Source organism: Garra rufa, chromosome 4 (assembly GCF_049309525.1).
Source record: "Garra rufa chromosome 4, GarRuf1.0, whole genome shotgun sequence".
NCBI lineage: Eukaryota > Metazoa > Chordata > Actinopteri > Cypriniformes > Cyprinidae > Garra > Garra rufa.
This window is the reverse complement of record NC_133364.1, coordinates 3,950,555-3,970,506: the sequence shown is the minus strand read 5'-3', so window position 1 is coordinate 3,970,506 and position 19,952 is coordinate 3,950,555. Positions and strand designations below refer to the sequence as shown.

General features: G+C 27.9%; 1 protein-coding gene across 1 annotated transcript in view; it reads left to right on the top strand.

The window, feature by feature from the left end:
• Positions 1-19,302, top strand: part of LOC141333200 (fatty acyl-CoA reductase 1) — a 41,389-nt gene extending 22,087 nt beyond the window's left edge. The window contains exons 3-12 of the mRNA XM_073838150.1: positions 5,654-5,829; positions 8,005-8,184; positions 9,870-10,047; positions 11,161-11,205; positions 11,701-11,819; positions 11,986-12,053; positions 14,564-14,735; positions 16,489-16,618; positions 16,723-16,850; positions 18,662-19,302. Of these exons, the coding sequence (XP_073694251.1) occupies positions 5,654-5,829; positions 8,005-8,184; positions 9,870-10,047; positions 11,161-11,205; positions 11,701-11,819; positions 11,986-12,053; positions 14,564-14,735; positions 16,489-16,618; positions 16,723-16,850; positions 18,662-18,824 (1,359 nt within the window). The 3' untranslated portion in view covers positions 18,825-19,302. The remainder of the gene's footprint in view (positions 1-5,653; positions 5,830-8,004; positions 8,185-9,869; positions 10,048-11,160; positions 11,206-11,700; positions 11,820-11,985; positions 12,054-14,563; positions 14,736-16,488; positions 16,619-16,722; positions 16,851-18,661) is intronic.
• The last annotated feature ends 650 nt before the right edge of the window (positions 19,303-19,952 follow it).

The following is a 19,952-nucleotide window of genomic DNA, read 5'->3' as shown; positions in this document are numbered from 1 at the left end:
GAACTTTTAAATTTCTGTTTCTAATTTCCATTTTTTCACCTAATATTTATATTATCTCTATTATATCTCTATTTCCAATAATAAAAATATATTTAGTTGTTTTAGTTTTAGAATAACCCTGTGTTATTTCAGTATTTTTTTATTAATTTTTTTTATCTTAAAGTTTAATATTTATACATTTTATTTTTATTTATTTATATAATTAATGTATTTATTTATTTTTATTTTAATATCACTATTTAGATTTAAATGGGGTTTACATGCTCTCTAAATTATTTTTTTTTGTATATTAAATTATTATTTTTCTTATTGTTTTTTGTATTGTTTGGTATTAATTTGTATTTTATTTGTTTATTGGTGTTTGTTTGTTTGTTTTGTAAATTACATTTATTTGATTTATTTTTTATTGTTTCTATGTTTCATGCGTTTTTATTTTGTAAATTAAATTTGATTTATAATTTGTATTTTATAATTTTATAATTTTTAATAATTTGAAAATTATGTTTGATTTTTTTAAATATTTTTTCTATTTTGTAAATAAGTAATTTTATCATTTGTATTTAATGTTTTTGTTTTATTTATTCTGCATTTGAAATGTATTTGACTAATTTTTTATTGTTGTATTTGTTTTAAATTTGTTAAAAGAAATACATTTGATTCATTGATAATTTGTCTTTTTAGTTTCATTTGTTTTTATTGTTTTTAATTTGTTTTTTTATTTTAAATGATTTTTAATTTCATTATATATTTTGTTAAATAAAATAATTAACACTTCAAATAAATAATATTTATTTATTTATAATTTAAATTTGTAGTTTATTATAATGGCATATATTGTTTATTTTTATTGTTTCCTTTGTTTTTTTTTGTAAATTCAATTTTTAATTTTTATTTTAGTTTTAGTTCAGTTTCCTTTTCCTATTTTTAGTGCATCAGTTTATACTTTCAAATTTCATTTTTTAATTCGTATTTGTGTTTTTCGCTTAATAATTGTTTTGTTTCATTTTGGCTTTATTTCAATTAACAAAAAAATGTTTTTAATATTAATTGATATACTAACCTAATTTAATTAATATTTTAGATGTGCTTTTATTTTATAGTTTTCAGTTTTTAGTTTAATTTTTTAGAAATGTTGCGGTGTTCTTTTGCTTTTTTTATTTTAGTTTTAGTTTTTCAAATATTTCTATTTTATTTTATTTTTTTAATGTAGCTTTATTTCAATGAACAGAAATGTTTTGAACAATTTTAGTTTTCATTTTAGATAGTGGTAAAAGTGCTGTATTTTAGCATGCATTGGGGTGTGTGTTTGAGGGCGTTTGCTCTGGCGGCGCTGCAGCAGCATATGGAGCTTCATCCAATGCCAGCATGCGGCGTGTGTGTTGTGTTTTTGTTGCCCGGCGACACAAACCGCAGCAGGAAGTTTGGCAGAAGTGGCTACGTTCATTTCCTTCATTTACTGCATCTCTAAAGTGTATTCACAGGCCTAAAGAGCAATTCAGTTCCTCACGACCCTCTGGTCCGACATGAGCACACTGTCCTGTCAAGTGTTGTGCGTCTTGACCTTTTAAATGTATTTCTGTCCATCGTTGTCTGAACTTGCTCCAAATCTGTGTGTGTGTGTGTGTGTGTGTGTGTGTGTGTGTGTGTGTGTGTGTGTGTGTGTGTTGGCTAGACTGCCCTCATGGCCCATATGTTGTCTGTTCTCTCTAGTAATCTGAGTTAATGGCCGTTATGACCAGACTCGTGTGTTCAGATTTATCATTACAGCTTTATTGCTGTAATATTTGCATGTTTGAGTGTGTGGGAAATGCTCCCCTAATGATTTTCCATATTAAAATCATGCAATTTCATTTGCATTTGAAAATCCTCTGGTTGTAAAAGACTAGATAGTTGCTCATTGTTGTGCGCGCACTTAGCATTAGCCAAATAAGTTCTGTTACGTTTTGGGTTTATGCATGCTTTAAATGATTAATAATTTGTTGCAAAATAAGTTGATATAAATATAATAAAACATAGTATTTGTATACTATTAAAGTTGTAATTTTATTTTATAGTTTAAGTTTTTATTATTTTTATTTTAGTTTAGATTTAGAAAAGCATTTTGATTATTATTAATTATTATTTGTAAATATTACTATTATATTAATTTTTTTTTTTTTTTTTCAGTTTTACTTTTACTTCAGTCTTGGTTTTCTAAACAAAAATATTTATTACAATACATTTTTTATTTAATTTGCAAATGAAATTGGTTTGGTATTGTAGTTTTTGTTTTTGTTTTTTTATTAAGTGAAATTTATTTGATTAACAATTAGTTTATATAGATTTTTTTATTCAATATTTAAAAACATTAAAAAAAACTAAAGTTTTTATTTTTTTAATTTTAGTTTAGATTTAGATAATCGTTTTGATTATTAATTATTATTTTTTGTAAATATTAGTATTATATTTAATTGTTATTTATTTATTTTTTCTTATTTTTTCTTATTGGTTTTAGTTCAGTTGGTTTTCTAAACAAAAATATTTATTATGATACATTTTTTTATTTAATTTGTAAATTAAATTGGTTTGATATTCTAGTTTTTGTTTTATTCGTTTTTATTAAGTGAAATTTATTTGATTAATACTTTTTTATATTGACATTTTTTGCTTGCTTTTTGTAATTTTCTAATGTAATATTTAAAAACATTTTAAAAAATAAATTAAAAATAAATCAAAAACTTTAAATACATATTTGTAATTATTTAACTATACCTTTTTTTCTTTTGTAAATTTAACAGTTTAATATTCAAAAAATAACTTTCGAAATTTCCCAGTAATTATGTGACAAAGTGTGTCTTTGTTGAAACAGGAGTGAATGTGTACAATCTCACACCTTTGACAACATCTTGTCCAAACGAACACATTGCAAAAGCAAATAAAATGATCCGTGTCTCGACATGCAAGCAGTCTTTACAGCACGCCATGATCTCCCAGACAATTTCACAGCAATTCTTGGGAAAAAAGCCAGGAAGAACTGGATTGTGGCATGTTTCACAAGCTCTCGTTCATCAGAAAGGTTTAGATTTGGCGTTTAAACGGTTCGGGTTATTTGCATACTGAATGTGGTTTGGTGCTTATTTGCATATTGATTGCTAATTAGTCCTCTTTATTTACACTCATGACTGTAAAGTTGCACTGTTTCACTTACAACTCAAACTATTAGCCTAATTAAATTATTTTTCTTATTGTTTCTTTGTTTTCTTTGTTTGTTTTTTCATTTCTAATTGAACTTTGGATAATAATTTATATTTTATTTTTTTATTTGTTTTTCGTAAATGAAATTTATTTGATTAATTTTTTTATGTTTCATGCTTTATTAAATTAAATTTGATTTATAATTTGCATTTTATTAATTTGAAAATACTTTTATTTGATTAATTTGTCTATTATTGTTTTGTTTTATTTATTTTTTATTTATTTAAAAATTATTTTTAATTTAATTAAATAAGCATTATATTTAGTTATAATTTATAAATCATATTTGTTATTTTAATTATATTTGTATATATTGTTTATTATTATAGTTTTTTATTTGTAAATCAAATTTTATTGATTATTGTGTTTTATTTGTTTTTTTTATTGTTCATAATTTTTTTTTTTTATTGTTATCTAAAATAATTTATAATAATTAAATAAAATATTTATCATTTATAAATTAAATTAGTAATTTATTATATTTGTGTATATTGTTTATTGTCATTGTTTATTTATTTATTTATTTTTTACATTTGTGAATCATGTGGTTATTGTGTTTTATTTATTTATTTTAATTTGTAAATGAAATGGCTTTTTTATATTTCTGGTTTGACTTGCAACTCTAGCATCTCATTTACACGTCAAACTTTTTATTATTATTATTTTTATTACTCAATAGTAATTCTCATTAGTTTTATATAACCATCTTGATTTTTTATTTAATTTTTTTTATTCATATTTTCAGTGTGACTATAAAGCAGCTCTTTTCATTTACACCTCAGATTTTAACATATTATTCTGATTTCTTGCAAACACTGTTTCCTTTTGGAAATGCTAATCTGTTTTTGGATAAATATGCGTTCACAAGCGTGACTCGTCCAAGAGGCTCAACAGCTGTCAGCAGCGTCCCGCAGCATCTGTCTGGCTCTCGGCAGGTGCCTGCTGCCAGGGTTAGAGGGGGTCACATGTTACGTCCAGAGATTCTGATTGGCTGTGGCTGCCGGAATGTGCCACTGCCAGACCCTTGGAATTGTGGGTAACATAAGTCAGCACACGTGTGTCAGAGAGGATGCCAGTCTCTGCAAATCCTCTTTTGATATCAAATTACAGAAATCACAGCATATTCGGCATCTGTGTACCCCTCAAACATGCCATGCTTAATGCTTCTGTGTTTGGATGCAGCAAAGACATATTTCCAGTCTGCAGTTTTCTCCATTACATAAACACTGAAGTCGGTGACATAATATGATGAGATTTGTTGTTTGCATCTTGCGGTTCGGCCAACTAAAAATTACATAATGTCTCTGAAAGGGTGAATTCTCATGAATACTCTCTTAAAATCACATTTCTTAAGAAAAGTATGAAAATTATGCCTGTTTTTTAAGGACTGTGCATTGTACGGTTGTTTTTATGGACAATTAAAAATTAAGTACATTCACTACACAAATTGATTTATTTTATTTTATTTATTATCATTATTTTTATCAGTGGTGATTCTCATTAGGGTTTTCAATAATAAATATATATATATATATTTACCATTATTCTTGATCCTGGTTATTATTTTATTTTATTCTTTCCATCATTTTTATTCTAGTTATTCTCAGTGGTGATGTTCATTAGCATTTTTATTTTATTTTATTTAAAAAAAATATTTTTCCATTATTCTTTATTCTAGTAATTCTCAGTGGTAATGTGTATTATTTTTCCAAATGATACCCTTTATTTTTATTTTATTTTATTTTAAATGTATTTATTTATTTATTTTTTCCATTATTCTTTATTCTAGTAATTTTTTTTTTCAATTATTTTTATTCTCGTTTATTCTCAGTGGTAATGTTTATTATGTTTTCAAATGATACACTATATTATTTATTTTATTTATTTTTTTCCATTATTTTTATTCTAGTTATTCTCAGCGGTGAAGTTCATTAGCTTTTCAAATGATACATTTTAATGTTATTTTATTAATATTATTTTATTTAGTTTATTTTAGTTTAGGTTTTTCCAATGGTGATGTTCATTAGGTTTTCAAATAATGCAGTAGTTGTTTGTTTTTTTTGTTTATGTATAAATTTTTTACATTTTTTAATAGGCTTTTTTATTCTAGATTCTAGTTATTTTCAGTGGTGATTTTCATTAGGTTTTCAAATAATGCACATTTTAATTAAATTTTTTTTTAATTAGCATAATTGTATTCACTACGCAAATTCCTAATGTTTGTTTGTTTATTTTTTTCTCAATTGTAATTCTCATTAGGTTTCCAAATAATGCCGTTTATGTCATTTAAATGAGTGTAACAGTAACCTACAGTTTTTAAATGTATGAATTCTTTAGAGAACGTAATGATAGCTGTCATATTTTCTGCCTGTGTAGTTATTCTGCAGGACTGAGATGCGTGTCTGTGTGTGTTTTGCAGCTGTTCGACCGCGTACGTGAGGATAATCCTGACTTTCATCAGAAGATCATCCCCATCAGCAGCGAACTCACGCAGCCCGGCCTGGCCATCAGTCCAGAGGACGTGCAGAGGCTCACTTCCTCTATCAACATCGTCTTCCACTGCGCCGCCACCATCCGCTTCGACGAGCCCCTGAAGTGAGTGACACTCAATATATGACCACATTTATCAAACATGTGATTAAAAGCAGGAAATCAGCAGCATATTACAATGATTTCTGAAGGATCATGTGACACTAAAGACTGGAGTAAGGATGCTGAAAATTCAGCTTTGATCACAGAAATAAATTACATTTTTAAAATATATTCACATAGAAAACAGCTATTTTAAATTGTATTAATATGTCACAATTTTTAAACATTTTTAATGAATTTAAATGCAGTCTTGGTGAGCAGAAGAGACTTCTTAAATCTTAAATCTTACTGAGCCCAAATGTTTGAACAGGGACCATAGCTATGAAAACCATAGTTAAACTTGTAAAAGAAGTGAGAAAATGTGAGAATAGCAAGAACAAGAACACACACACAGATATATACTGTAGTTGTGCTGTGTCATGAATCTCCGGCTGAGGAGCAGATGTTCTCACTGCTGGAGGAACGAGAGATTCATTAGTGAACCGCTGACTCCAGAGCAGGAGCGAGTAAGGGAAACGTTTCGTCTCCTCCACACACACACACACACACACACACACACACACACACATCTGTTCACAGGGACCTTTTGCTTCATTTTCCTAAGGAAAATAAAACCGTGTTAGTGCCATGATGTGTTTTTAAAATACAGTCATTTGAACCAGTCCTCTCACTCTCAGCAGCATTATGGAAATTTATTATTAATATACTACTGTGTTTTTTTTTTATAAATGTTTTGTAAATAACAAATACTTTTTTAAAATAAATTTACTTTTTTATATTACATTTTTGTGATTTTATGTTTAAAGTTTTAAGTAATTTTGTTGCATGTTTTTTGTCATGCTTTTTTAATGTTTAAAATTCTGTTTAATTTGAGATTTTTCAGTATTTCAAGGTATAAAACAATAAAACAAATTAAAAATGTAAATAAATAATTTATTGAAAAAATATAACTAAGAACTAAATAAAAACTATAGAGACATATTTAAAAATAATAATAATACATTTATTAACTTAATATGCTGTCAAAATAAATATGATGAAACTAAAATAAAAATAAAATAAAATATTACAAAATGTAAACATTTTATTTCAGTTAGATGCCAAGGCAAAATTTCTCATTTTTGTTTAATTTAAAGTGTCATTTTTATTACGTTTTCTTTCTTTTTTTTTCATTTTAATTATTTCAATATTTCAATGACAAGTGATATATTACTTTTCAGCTAACATTTATTTCAAGTAACAATTCTTTTTATAGTTTGTTTTAATTAATTTTATAAACCCTGTCATAGACTGTGTATTGTAGTTGGAAAATGTTTAGTTTCTATTACATTACCTTATTGTTTTTTTCTGCTCACTATAATACTGTACCGTGTGTTATTTATATATATTTATCATGTTTTGTTTTTATTTTAATACATTTTTTTTTTTGGGTCTTTGCCAAATTATACAAATTTATTGTTATTTTATATTACATTACCTTGCATTACTTTTTTCTACTTACTATAGTACTGTACTGATAAATTTATTATGTATTTTTATCTTCTTTTTTATAATTTCTTATTTTTCATACATTTTCTTATTTGAATCTTTATGTATGTATGTATGTATTTATTTATTTTTAAATATAAGTTATATATTTTGGGTCTATGGCAAATTATAATAATTACTATTTTCTGTTGCATTACCTGACTTTTTTCTACTCACTATAATACTGTACTGTTAATTATAATAATACTGTATTATGTATTTTTATATTTTTTTATTTAATTATTTTTTTTATAAATTTTTAATTAATCTATATTTATTTATTTATTTTAGGTTTGCACAACATTAAAATTACCTTATTACTTTTTTCTGCTCAATATAGCAATCTATTAGATGTATTATTTATGGTTTTTAAATTTACATTTTTTTTATTTTTTATTTTGCATTTATTTCGTTAATTAACTTATTTTATGCACTTATTTCCATGAATTAGTGTATGTATTTTATTTGTTTTTCTGACAAGCCATATTGCATCGGTGCACTGAAGCTGTACTGACCCTGTAGCAGAGCAGTGATTTATCTGTCTGTCGTTTTTAACGATTATATTACTTCAATTCACATAAATGTATTTTTGTGGTGTTAGTTTGTGCCACAGACTGATTATGAGGTGAACTGTGCTGTGTGTCTGCGCAGGCATGCGCTGCAGCTGAACGTCATCGCCACGCAGCAGCTCCTCTTTCTGGCGCAGCAGATGCAGCAGCTGCAGGCCTTCATCCACATCTCCACCGCCTACGCCAACTGCAACCGCAGACACATCGACGAGATCATCTACCCTCCTCCTGTCGAGCCCAAGAAACTCATCGACTCTCTGGAGTGAGTACAATATATCATCATCATCATCATTATCCTCAGAAACTCACTTAGACAATCTACCCGGCAACCGCAGCCAAGAGCTCATGTTACCTGATAAAGTTAAAACAATCCAGAGCTGTGAGGGAAGAGTGTGTTTTAATGGCAGACTTTAGGGGATGTCTTTGAACAAAATAATGGTATGCTGAAAAATAAAACTAAATCAAAACTAAATAAAGATAAAACAAGAAACAAAAAAAAATTAATATAAAAAAGATAAACACCATAAACACCACCAGTTTTGTTTAAGTATCACAGAGATAGTTTTAGACGTTTTGGTTAATATTTGGAATTTGTTTATATTTATATATTCTCTGTTTTCTTTTTCTTTTTGCTAATGTTTGAGTCATTTTGTTGTGTATTTTTGTCATTTTCTGTAGGATTTCTCCAGATAAATTAAAAAAAAAATTATATATTTTTAAATATTTTATGTTTATTTAATGTTTATAAGTTCATGTTTATTTTATCTAATCATTTTCAGAAAACATTAATTCATAAAACATATAGGCAGGTGTGTATTTTCATGTAGAAAAACCAAATATTTGGACAATTTTGTTAATATTATTATATGTATTTAAAAAATATTTGGAAAATGATTAGTTTTTATTATGTTTACATTTGTTATTTTTTCTCTATTCACTATAGCACTGTACTTGTTAAGTGTAGCATTTATTTGTTTATTTTTTAAAAATTGTCATTTAATTATTTTAATCCATATTTATTGTTTCATAATTGAATTATTTGTTACTTTTAGATATTTTGTTTAATAATTTAAATGTTTATATTTATACATTTTCTGTTTTCATTTTAATTTTAGCTAAAGTTTGAGTAATTTTGTTGTGTTTTTTGCATTTTCTGTAGGATTTATCCAGCTGATTTTTTTTTTTTTTTTAAATGGTATATTTTTAAATATTTTATTTCGGTTCATGTTTATTTTAAGTAATAATTTTTATAAAACACAAATTCATAAAATATATAGGCATGTGTATTTTAATGTAGAAAGACCAAATATTAAAAAAAAAATGTTAATATTATTATTATTATTATTATTATTATTATTATTATTATTACATATATCTAAAAAATATTTGAAAATGTTTAGTTTTTATTTTTATTTAAAACATTTGTCAATATTATTCCATATTATTAAATATACAAAATATGTGGAAATGTTTTTATTATGTTTACATTAGTATTTTTTTCTACTCACTGTATTACTGTACTTGTTACATGTAGCATTTATTTATAAAAAATCGATTATTTATCGATTCATAATTTAATTATTTGTTTTTTAGTTCTTTTTTTTTTTACATACATACATACTCACTAAAGTATAATTGTAGATTATTTATTTATTTATTTGACTATTTTTAGTTTTTTTTATCGTGTTAATTCTGACCAAATTTTTATTATTATTTATATTTCTTTATTATTTATTTTTAAATAATTGTTTTTTTTTCTAAGCTTTCCCACGAACCCCATTTTGAAAACACTTGGTTTACGACACTGGTCACTGAAAGTCTGATTTTCCACGTTATTTGACTCTGTCAAGCCGTATTGTATCAGGATGTTTTGTCTGACACACTGTACTGACCCTGAAGCGGAGCAGTGATTTATCTGTGTGTGTGTGTGTGTGTGTGTGTGTGTAGGTGGATGGATGACAGTATCATCCATGACATCACACCGCGTCTGATTGGTGACCGGCCCAACACTTACACCTACACCAAAGCGCTGGCCGAGTGTGTGGTGCAGCAGGAGAGCGGCAAACTCAACACTGGCATCATACGGCCGTCCATCGTGGGAGCCAGCTGGAAAGAGCCGTTCCCCGTGAGTGACGCATCTGTTTGCAACACTTCTCACTCGTAGAGTGGCGGCTTAATGGTTAAAGATCTGAGCTGGTAACCTAGAGGTTTTAGGTTCAAACCTGCACAAATGATTGCAACTAAAAATTCAAACTAAAGCCATAACCCCCACAGAGCAATCTGAACTCTAAAAAACCTACTGTGAGTTTCTAATGATTAACATGATCAACATTTTGCGGTTAAACCTGTTTCACACCCAATTTACTCCATGCCTTCTGTCATCTGATTGACAGTTTAGAGACTTTTTTTATCAAGTAGAAGCTCTTTTAGTGTAATTGTACAATTAGCACACGTTTCACTTGTCTTTTTGCATGTCAAATCCTCACTGATTTTTAAAAGCATAAGAATATTTGTTGATCGCTCTGTCATCATTGGATTGCATTAGATTTTTTGATCATTTAAATCTCATCTTATTATCACTTTAAAAAAAACTTATTATAAAAAAGTTTTATTACATTAAATGAAAATTTGTAAAAAAAAAAAAAAAAAGTTTGAAAAGGTAAAAAATGTGAAGTATTAAAAAATTAAAACAATATTACAATACAATACTTAACAATATATATATAAAAAAATGCTAATAAATATCGATGTACTTTAAGCTAAAACAAAAAAAAAACAATATAGATTTTTTTAAATCATTGCATGAAATAATTTTATTTACAAATGTTTATTAGCTTATATATATATTTTATATATATATATAAGCTAGCTGCCAAGAAAGCATTTTATAATTTTCGTTTAGTTTAATTTGAAGTACTAAAATAACTAAAACTGACATCTAAATAAAAACTATATAGACATAAAATTTAAATAATTATTAAACAATTTTTTTAGTTTAAATTAAGTAATAAAATAACTAAATAAAATTAAATAAATTAAATTAGGTAAAACTAAAATCTAAGTAAAAACTACATAGCAAACATGTAAAAAGTTTTTGTTGTGATCAGTATACTGCCATATAAAGCCTTCTTAGATAACATATGCAGGTTTTTATAGTAAACAACATATTTATATTGCAGACCCCTGTGAAGTACCCAACAGTGCTGTTTGCCAATACAACCTTTTCTGTGTTTTACAGGGTTGGATAGACAACTTTAATGGACCAAGTGGTGTTTTCATTGCTGTAAGTATTGCTTCATGATGTTTTACAGCAGATCTGAACGTTTAATACATCCCGAACCCCACAGAGAGCAATCTTAACCCTAGAAAACTACTTTAAGTGAATTTTTAAGGCTCTAAATGATCAAACTACTGTAAAACCCTTTTGCACAATCTACCATGGTTTTTGTCATCTGATTGATAGTTTAGAGTTTTATATCAAGTAAAAGGGTTAGTAGTTTTAATGTGAAACTGAAATCAGAAATGAGTATACGAAGAGGCATTTTAACATCCAAAAAAAGATTTTTCTCCTTCTGGTGTCATTTGCTGATCTCACAAGATTCAAAGTGATGAAAACAATCTGCCCCTGTTTTAATTAGCCTGTGTTTCCTGAAGTCATTAAGCAGTTTGAGCCTCCTAAACGCCTCTGTGAAGCTCGCAGCCAAACAAAGGCATATGGTGCGTTTGGCTCGCTGGCGTCCTCTCTGAAGGAGCGTGTGTTTTGTGTGTCCCGGTGCAGGCTGGGAAGGGCATCCTGCGCACCATGAGAGCCAGTAATGACGCCGTGGCCGATCTGATTCCCGTAGACGTGGTTATCAACCTGACTCTGGCTGCCGGCTGGTACACCGCGGTGCACAGGTGAGCTTCACCTGTCTGATTTGTTTATGTGCGACCCGCAGGTGGTTAAACGGAGATCATTAGCACGAAAAAAATCCCTCTGCTTATGTATTTGCATAAAGGGGGAATGTGAGGTTGTTGATATGCTGCACGGTGTGATTTCCTAATGTTTGTGTTTTCGTTTCAGACCGAAAACTGCACTTGTGTACAACTGCACAACTGGAGGCATTAACCCTTTCCACTGGGGAGAGATCGGTGCGTAACGTGCTTTCTTATCTGTGTGAGTGTGTGTCTGACTGCATACTATATACTGAAAATGAATGCCTCAATATGCAAAGTACATACAGGAGATTCAAATGTTTTTCCGTAGTTCATTTTCTCACAGTACAACAAACTAGGGTTGCATCGATCTGATACTCTGGATCGGTATTGACGCCCATCCAAGCTTTTTGAATGGATCGGATATCGGTGATGCGTGACCGATCCAAATTCGACACGTTACCAGAGTTTGATTAAATAAATGTCAAGAGATAATAGTCTACTGTAAAAACTATAATAATTCATACAAGAACAAAATTATTTTAAAACATTGCCTTAAAAATAAAATACATTTAAAATCCGTTGCGCTGCTTACACAACCACATGTGACACGAGTGTGAGAGGTGAGATCAGAGGGAACTTTTACATGCAAAGTCTAAAACATGGTAAACATGTCCCTGATTTGGAAATATTTTTCTCTTGATAGAGCAGCTAGTAGCACTGCAAATTGTAATATTTGCAAGCATCACGCAAAAGAACACAAGGACTTCGCGAACTGAGTGACAGCTTTTAATACTTCCTTTGTAAATGCTTTGTAAATGTCGTTGCATCCCTACAACAAACAGTTAAGGACATGCATGTACATAATAAAAAATTTTTATATAGAATGCATGATGAAATGAAGACAGAATATATTAAAGAGAGAGAGAATAAATATAGAAAATGTGTATAAATACAGAAGCTGTACAGCAGGATTTATTGTGTTGCAGTATTTACTCAGATTTTCAGTTTTTACAAATAAATAGTTTTTAATAAGTAGAGAAACTAAAATAGCATTTGGGTGTACATTTAAAACAAAACATGAAATAAATTAAAATAAATCACCTGTTGAATTAAACATGACTTTTTTAAAAAGTAAAAAAGACTTAAGTATTGTCTTTTTTTTTTTGACAAATCTTTTGAAATAGTATGTAGTATACAATAATAAAGTATCTAGACTCATCTACAATAAAATAAAATAAAAAATATATGTAAAATATAAAATAAAATAATCTGCAGATTTAATTGTGACTTTTTAAAAGTAGAAAGATTGAAGTATTGTCTTGTAAAACATACACTAATATATATATTTTTAAGGTATTTATTTTATATATTTTTACTGTGTACATAGTAGTTGTTGCTTTTGAAATAGTATGCAGTATACAATGTTAAATGTTTAAAACAGTGTTATGATCAGTATTGTATTACATGTTTAATTTTAGTTGTCCAGATGCATCTAAAATACAATAAAATAAATTAAATTAAATCACCTGTTGAATTAAATGTGACATTTTAAAAATATAAAGACTGAAGAATTGTCTTGTAAAACATATGCTAAACTTTTTTTACAGTATTTTATTTTACTTCCAGGTGTCCAAACACATTAAATTAAATTAAATTAAATTAAATTAAATTAAAATTGTTGAATTAAAAGTTAAAAGTAGAAAATCGAAAGTATTGTAATATTGTAAGTATTTTATTTTAAAAAGTTTTTTTTAATAAAACAGTATGCAGTATACAATAATAAATGTTTGAAAACAATAGTCGCAAAAATTGTTAGTAAATTTCACAACTAATTACAAAGAAAAGGCAAGTGACATTAAATTACACATGAAATAATAAAGTATAGAAACTGAATAAAATGCAATTTTAGTTTATTTACAACTTAAATATTTTTATGTTGTACAATCCCATTAAAAAAATAGTATGCAGTATGCAATGAATGTATTATTGTCACTGTTGTATCTTTAATTCCAGGCATAACTTCATGCATAAGTTTATTTAAAATCCAAATATACATATATATATATATATATATATATATATATATATATAATGAAAAAGCGTGTACATACTATTTGTGAATACAAAAAAAAAACATGAAATATTATGCAGTATGCAATCCTTAATGTTTGAAAGAGTATTAGTGTCACTATTGTTGTATGTTTATTATTATTATAGTGTGTTTAATTCAGCTGTCCAGACTGATGTCAGAAATAAATCATAATTGCATAACGTATTCATCACATTGAAAGTTGAAGGTCGATTAGAGTGCCTTGCATTGTGGGATGCAGTGTTCCTCACAGTGTGTTCTGGTTGCATACTGCACTCTTTAGCAGATGCATACTGCTTTGTTTCAGAAATAGCTCTGAGTACATCACTAGGATCGTACTGTACTGTATGTGCGCTGCGTTTCGGTGCCGGAGGGCAAATCACTGGTCAGAGGACCTGAAGCGTTTCCATGGCAACAACAAGATAGAGGCTTTACCATGAGCAACATCTGGCTGCCAGCATCACCGTGCCAACGGCCAGAAGCACATCTTCCTCTTCCTGTTAGCTTTTCAGAGGCAGTGCGGTGTTACGTTTACATTCATACTTCAGTAATAGCGGTTTAGTTGCAATGTGACGGCAGTTAAATGATCATATTTACACTATCATTAAGACAACATGTAATATTTGCTTTGCAGAGCATCACGTGATGTCCACGTTTAAGAGGAATCCTCTGGAACAGGCTTTTCGTCGGCCCAACGCCAACATCACCTCCAATTACCTGATCAACCAGTACTGGATCCTCGTCAGTCACAAGTTCCCAGCGCTCATCTACGACCTGTTCCTCAGACTGTCCGGACAGAAACCACAGTGAGAAAAATACATATAATACATGGAATAGAATAGAATAGAATAGAATAGAATGAATTCTAATAGCTATCAGTGTTGAAAACTGCTTCGGAATTTTGTGGAAACCTTATATATTTTATGATTATTTGATGAAGAGCATTTATTGGAAATAGAAATAGAATATAAGTAAAAGTAATAAAAGTAATAATTCTTTTAAAAGCTTACAGACCCCAAATGTTTGAATAATAACATATATTATATTATAGAAATAGAACTAAAATATCTACAGAAAGAATATTTAATTCTTTATTTCCTGTTTTCTATTCTTTTGTTTCTAATAATATAATTAATAATATTTTTCTATTTGTGTGTCTTTAAAACATGCTATTTTGTCTTGTTTACTTTCTAATTTTTATTTTTTCTAGAAATATATATATATTTTTTTTAATTATTATTATTAATATGTATTGTATTGTATTATATTATATAACAAATGAAATATCTATAGAAAAAAGACATTTAAAAAATTAAAATATTTTGGTAAAATACAAATTTTATTATGGAAATAAATGTCTATAGAGATAAAAAAAAAAAAAAATAAAACATTTATATAATAATACATTTAATGTAATGTAGATATAGAAAAAAAAGGTTTTGGTCAAGTACAATTATATTACAGAAATCAAATATATAGAGATGGAAAAAAATATTTGGTTAATATATATTTTTAATATATAAATACAAATATTGGTGGTGATTATTATTATATTATAATATTAGAAATACAATATGTATATAAAGACATTAGAAAAGAAAAAACAACATGTTTTGGTAACCGAAATATATTATATTATTATATAACAAATGAAATGTCTATAGGGAAAAGACATAAGGAAAGGAAAATAGCATGTTTTGGTAAAATAGAAATTTTATTATACAAATAAAATCTCTATAGAGATTAAAAAAAACAACAACAACATGTACTGTTAATATACAAATACAAATATTCATCATTATAATATAATATTATTGATAATAATAATGATAACTATAATTTAATACATTATATTGTTTTATATTTATATAGTAATACGTTAATATTTATATTATAGAAATAAAATATATAGAGATGAAAAAATTTATGTATTAATATATTTTTAATATATAAATACAAATATTGGTTATTATTATTATTATTATTATTATATTATATTATATTATTAGAAATACAACATAAAGACATTAGGGGAAAAACCCTGTTTTGGTAACAGAAATATATTATATTATATTATATTATATTATATTATATTATATTATATTATATTATATTATTAGAAATACAACATAAAGACATTAGGGGAAAAACCCTGTTTTGGTAACAGAAATATATTATATTATATTATATTATATTATATTATATTATATTATATTATTAGAAATACAACATAAAGACATTAGGGGAAAAACCCTGTTTTGGTAACAGAAATATATTATATTATATTATATTATATTATATTATATATTCCTAAAAATACAAATTAAATTGATTAAATTTATAAAAAATAAACTGGCATGTTTATATATTGATAATACAGTATATAAATAGAAATTTCAGTAATTATTGTATTATTAATATAACATTAAGGTTATTTGTATTATTTATTAATATAATTGAATGATTATATTATTTAGAGACCAAATCTAGTATAGAGTAGTTGTCAGTGAGTGTTCAGTCAGGTGTTTGAGTGCTTTTGTGTGCTCTGTGTTGATTCAGAATGATGCGTATTTTCAACCGTCTGCACAAAGCCATCGGTCTGCTGGAGTATTTCAGTAGTCAGGACTGGGAGTGGAACTCAGACAACATGAACATGCTGATGAGTCATCTGAGCGCAGAGGACAGGAAGGTACGGCCACATAAATACCGTACGCACATCACTGAACCAATCACATCAACGTACTGACAATCTGTGGACAAACCTGTGCTGAACTCATTCTTGTGATCTTTCAGACCTTCAACTTTGATGTTCGTCAGCTGAACTGGCCCGAGTACATCGAGAATTACTGTATCGGCACCAAGAAGTACGTTCTGAACGAGGACATGTCCGACATTCCCGCAGCAAGACAGCACTTGAGGAAGTACGTCAGTCTGATGACATGTTTGCACTGTTATTCAACTGAACTGCATCTGAATTCAGCTAAATAATCACACTATTGTAGTATAAAGTGTTTTTTAAAACAAATTTTTGAAAGGTAGTGTATATTATAATAAAATGAAATATCAATTGAACAAAATTAAAATTAGACAAGACAGAAAATGTTTTGTTAATACATAAATAGAATGATTATTAATTCTAATATAATGCAGTATATAAATGCATTATTAAAATGTATTTACTACTTTGATTTAATACATCCTTGCTAATTAAAAGTATTTTTACCGACATACGTGACCTTGGACCACAAAACCAGTCTTAAGTCGCTGAAGTATATTTGTAGCAATAGCCAAAAATACATTGCATGGGTCAAAATTTTAGATTTTTCTTTTATGCCAAAAATCATTAGGAAATTAAGTAAAGATCATGTTCCATGAAGATTTTTTGTAAAATTCCTACTGTAAATATATCAAAATGTAATTTTTGATTAGTAATATGCATTGTTAAGAACCTAATTTGGACAACTTTAAAGGTGATTTTCTCAGTATTTTGATTTTTTTGCACCCTCAGATTCCTGATTTTCAAATAGATGTATCTCGACCAAATATTGTCCTATCATAACCAACCATACATCAATAGAAAGCTTATTTATTGAGTATTCATATAATGTATACATCTCAGTTTTATCAAATTTAACCTTATGACTGGTTTTGTGGTCCAGGGTGACATATATTATATTGTATTGTTATATTATAGAAATAATAAAATATCTATATACAAAAAATAGAAAATGAGACAAAATAGCATGTTTTGAAAACAGAAATAAAATTATTATTAACTGTAATTATTATGTTAATTATATAATATAATAATGAATTATTAGAAATGTATTTACTGTCACTTTTGATAGATTTTAATGCATCCTTGATGATTGAAACTGAAATTCTATTATAGAAATAATAAAATATCTATAGGGAAAAAAGAACCTAGAAAATGAGACAAAATAGCGTGTTTTGGAAATACAGAAATAGAAAAAAAACGATTAATTATAATATATAAATGTATTATTAGAAATGTATTTTGTTAGATTTAATGCACCCTTGCTGATTAAAATTATTCTTTCTTTGTATTATATTATAAAAATATATCTCTGAAAAAACGGAAATTAGAATAGGAGTTCTGGAAATACAAAAATAAAAGTATTATGCTTAATAATATAGTATAATATTATAATATAAATATTATATTATATTTAAAAAAATGTAAATTATATTATGTAAAGGAATGTGTTACTTTTGATCGATTTGGCGTCCTTGCTGATATTATTATATTTCATTATATTATAAAAAATGTCTATAGAAAAAAAAATTAATTTAGAAAATGAGTCAAAGTAGCATTGGATATACAGAAGTTAAAAAAGATATATTAATTATAATGTAATATAATATAAATGTATTATTAGTAATGTATTTGTCACTTTAGATCAATTTAATGCATCCTTACTGATTAAAACTTTATTATATTATGAAATAAAACAGCATAATATAATTTAATCTAAAACAGCACAATATAATATAATAGTTTATTTCTTTATAACCGAAGCTCTTCTGATGTCAAATGAGAGCTTTGTGTGAGGGTGAATAAATAATGACGGTGTGGCCTATAAACACATCCCATCCTGTTCATAGAGAAGAGGAAGCTTGATTAAACGCACGTTGAGTTTGCAAGTTGATAGTCGGTAAGAGTGTTTGGTGTTTCAGTGAATTATTGATCCTCTCTTCCTGCCGTTCACAGGCTGAGAAACATCCGATACACGTTCAACACGGTGCTGCTGGTCTTCATCTGGCGCGTCTTCATCGCTCGCTCTCAGATGGCCAGGAACATCTGGTACTTCGTGGTGAGCTTGTGCTTCAAGTTCCTGTCCTACTTCAGGGCTTCCAGCACTCTGACCCAATGACCGGAGCAACAGGAAGTGTGTGTCCTCGTCCTCCAAACACTTCCTCTTCCAGAGGTGTCTTCAGCCGTTCACACACAGGTGTTTCTTTAGCTTTCCTCGTCCCACCCGACTCCTCCGTGTGCTGTTTTTAAAGGTGTCCTCTTTTATAACGACTCTCCTTAATACCGATTATATATGCAACCGCATTCTACAGTGTTTCTCCTCGACCTTCTCGTCGCCATCCGACATCCGGAGACGTTGCCTTCGTGTCTTCTGATGATTTTAGCCTTCTCCACGACAGACAGTGTTTCGGACCAGTGGATCTTCGAGGTGTCCGCGACTTACCGCTCAAAGCTTTGCTGTTTTCAGCCATTTCTCTCTCTTTGTGAGTGCTTGTTTGTCTTTTGACGGTTCGTTTGTGTCCCGTCTGTTCTAACACCATGTAATCATGCCGGAAAACTCTCGTACCGTGTGGTACTGAAGCCTACAGGAACATAGTCTAGCGTTTTCGGTTGGTGTTTTGTCCTTTTTCTTGTTTCGTTGGCTGTGTTCGGAGGGAAGGGCCAGTGAACCGCAACAGATCTGATGCATTTATAACATCACATATTTTTCTGCCAAGTCGTCGCATAAATCCACCAATTTGACCATAAACACTTGAAATCTAAAGAAAAAAATGAAGCCAATTTTTAAGGAACCTAAAATAAAACCTAAAAGTGTTTAGTTTGACATTTTCATAACAATTAAGTACATTTGTTGCATTTTTAATGCATCTAGAATTATTCTCGTTAATGTAATACATTTAAAATATTAAATGCAATTATTGTAACATATTCAATAAGAGAAATAATAGTAAAAACATATAGAAACTATATTTTGCTATTTAAATATACATAATTTAGTCATAAAAAACAGTTTATTAATATATTTATAAAATTTGTATTGAATAATAATTACATTTCTAAAATATTAAACCATAAAACATATATTTTCCCCAATTTCTTTGGATTTAAGTGTGAAATATGACATACTCGACACGTTTCACTCATTTATGTTTGTTAATTTTTCTGTATCTGTTAATTCAGCATCAGACTCTTTTTGTGTGTGTTAGATGAGGATATTTCTGTCTGAAGACGGGCAATAGATAATTTC